Below are 2,908 nucleotides of genomic sequence, written 5' to 3'. Positions count from 1 at the left end.
GACCAAAATCTTTTATTTAGACACTTCCTTCCTCTCGCCCCACATTTTAGGTTGAAAGAGGAAACATTCATCCTCTATTATTATTTTTTATGATAATCCAAAATGTATAAGTACCAGTACAAACTTCTGGTTGGTCTGAATGTACATGTAATGCCACCCAGTAGTTTAGTTGTCTCAGACAGTATGACATCCTCACACAGGTGGACAGAGCAGGGCTGGGCACTTTTAGAGCTGTTGTTGTTGGTGTGCTCTCAGGCTGAGGAGTTAGTGTGCCGGCAGATAGGGGATCCTGAGAACCCAGAACTATCTAAAGATGGAGACGTTATACTGGGAGGAATCTTCTCTTTCCATGGAAGTTGGAAAATCAGACAGGATACCTACATGCACAAACCACCACCACTGGAATGTACAAGGTAAATGAAATGGTTGAAAATTAAAAAGGCTTAAAATATATGACAATGTGGATGAAATATTATGTGCTCTGTGTATTAGTAAAACTTTATTTTACTACTTTATTGTTTCTGTTTCAAATACTACTCCAAGTCCAACAGTTCTAAGTCTTTCTGCATCAAGTTTGATTTTCAGAGAGTTCCAATTTGCCCAGGCCATGATTTTCACTATTGAGGAGATTAATAACAGCACATACCTACTACCTGGCATCTCTCTGGGCTATAAGATCTATGATGACTGTCGTTCTATTGCCATAAGTGTGAAAGTTGCACTGGCATTGGCAAATGGTAACGAAGTTTTTTATGCACCCACTGAGGCACCATGTACCAGACCTGGACAAGCACAGGCCATTATAGGAGGTAGCGCATCCTCTCCTAGCATGGCTATAGCTACTGTCATTGGATCCTTTCATATCTCAGAGGTGGGTAAGATTAGTATGTATTTTAATATTTGTTAAAAATATTTATTAGTCTGCAATAATTCCAGCTGTTCAAATGTGAGTGTATAAATGTTTTATATCTTACATCTTTATATTGGGAGGTCATTTCTTTTTCTTGTAGATCAGCCACTTTGCCACCTGTGCTTGTCTCAGTGACAAAACCAAATACCCATCCTTCCTCAGAACCGTTCCCAGCAATTACTATCAGAGCAGAGTCCTGGCTCAGTTGGTCAAGCACTTTGATTGGACTTGGATTGGAGCTATTAGAACCAATGATGATTATGGCAATAATGGCATGGCTACATTCACAGAGACTGCACAGCAGCTGGGCATCTGTCTGGAGTATTCTGTAGCTTTTTATAGAACAGATTCATCAGATAAAATAAAAAAGATCATTGACATTATCAAGGCTTCCACCTCCAAGGTTATTGTAACTTTTCTCTCATCCCTGGATATGAAAGTGCTAATTCAAGTCCTGTCTCAACACAACTTGACTGGGTACCAGTGGGTAGGAAGTGAGGCATGGATTATTGATTCCCAAACTGCAGAAATGGATACACATCACATTCTGGATGGTGCCATAGGCCTGTCCATACCCAAAGCACAGGTCAGCGGCATCCGAGAGTTCATATTAAATGTGAAGCCAATAAATTCATCTAATCACAAACTGTTTACAGAGTTTTGGGAGACTTTATTTAACTGTAAGTTCAAACAGTCAAACTCATCAGCAGAGAATCAGAGAGAATGTACTGGACATGAAGATCTGACTGGAGTGCAAAACAGCTTCACTGATATGTCACTCATGCCTATATTTAACAATATTTATAAAGGAGTGTATGCTGTGGCACATGCACTTCATAGTATTTTTGGTTGTAATGAAACATGTAACTACAAGGTGCAGTTAGATCCACAAATGGTAAGTTCATTAAATAGGTTCTACTTTGTAGAAGTAAATATGTCCAAAATTTTGAATACTAACTTGGTGCAGTGTCTATCATGTTGTTGAGTCAACAGGCCTACATATTGTTTGTAATACAGTATATAGTGCTTTCCTACAAACTCAAAGTTGTTTACACCTTTTCCCATTCACCCATTCATGCACAAATGACCCAGATAGACGGTTCTACCTCCTGAGCCACAGCCGCCCCAATTAACTAAATTAAAATGAATGTTCTTAGATTTTACAGCACATAAAAAAGATTCATTTCAAAACCAAGGAAGGAGATCAGGTTTACTTTAATGAGAATGGAGACCCAGCAGCAAAGTATGAAATTATAAACTGGCAGCCAACAGAAAATGGCACTGTGGACTTTGTCACAGTTGGTCTTTATGATGCAACTTTCCCTGCAGACAAACAGCTGAGTCTGCAACTTGAGTCTTTTATTTGGGCAAAAAACACAAAACAGGTAAATGACAATGTCAACACTGTACTTACAGTATTATCACTTTAAATGTATTATTTTTACTGTATCATAATGTTTGATTTCAAAAGTTAACAACAAAGGTTTGCAAAGATAAAACCTTTACAAAGTTAGTGCCCATAAATGTTTCGCAGTGTAATTTTGTCTATGCAGGTGACTGTGTCAGTTTGCAGTGAGAAATGTCCCCCAGGAACTCGTAAAGTTCTCCAGAAAGGAAAACCTGTCTGCTGCTATGACTGTATCAGATGTGCAGAGGGAGAAATAAGCAACATTACAGGTCTAGTAAAATTCAGTATTTGGCACTTCATTGTGCAACAATACAAAATCCTTAAAGCAGTCATGTTTACATTGGAGTTTTAATAAATTAGCCAATGTACATTTCAAGGCTAAAGGCGCAATGTAGAAAAAATATGTAACTCTAGTCTATTCTAAATATTACACTGACACTGTTTATATGTACTATCTTGTTTGCAAAAAGTAGATGACAAATAATAAAAAAAAGATAAACCTACTGTGCAAGTCTCATATTTGATTTCAAATGCTTTTTTTCAGATTCTATCACCTGTGAGCGATGCCACCCTGAGTCCTGGTCCAATGA

At 37.9% G+C, this 2,908-nt stretch overlaps 1 protein-coding gene across 1 annotated transcript in view; it reads left to right on the top strand.

Moving 5' to 3' along the window:
• Nucleotides 1–607: 607 nt before the first annotated feature.
• Nucleotides 608–2,908, top strand: part of LOC109953019 (extracellular calcium-sensing receptor-like) — a 35,572-nt gene continuing 33,271 nt past the window's right edge. The window contains exons 1-3 of the mRNA XM_020588363.1: nt 608–871; nt 1,011–1,805; nt 2,068–2,295. Coding sequence (XP_020444019.1) covers nt 608–871; nt 1,011–1,805; nt 2,068–2,295 — 1,287 coding nt within the window. The remainder of the gene's footprint in view (nt 872–1,010; nt 1,806–2,067; nt 2,296–2,908) is intronic.

The sequence above is a fragment of the Monopterus albus genome, unplaced genomic scaffold, assembly GCF_001952655.1.
Source record: "Monopterus albus unplaced genomic scaffold, M_albus_1.0 scaffold532.1, whole genome shotgun sequence".
NCBI lineage: Eukaryota > Metazoa > Chordata > Actinopteri > Synbranchiformes > Synbranchidae > Monopterus > Monopterus albus.
This window is presented reverse-complemented; position numbering and strand designations above follow the sequence as displayed.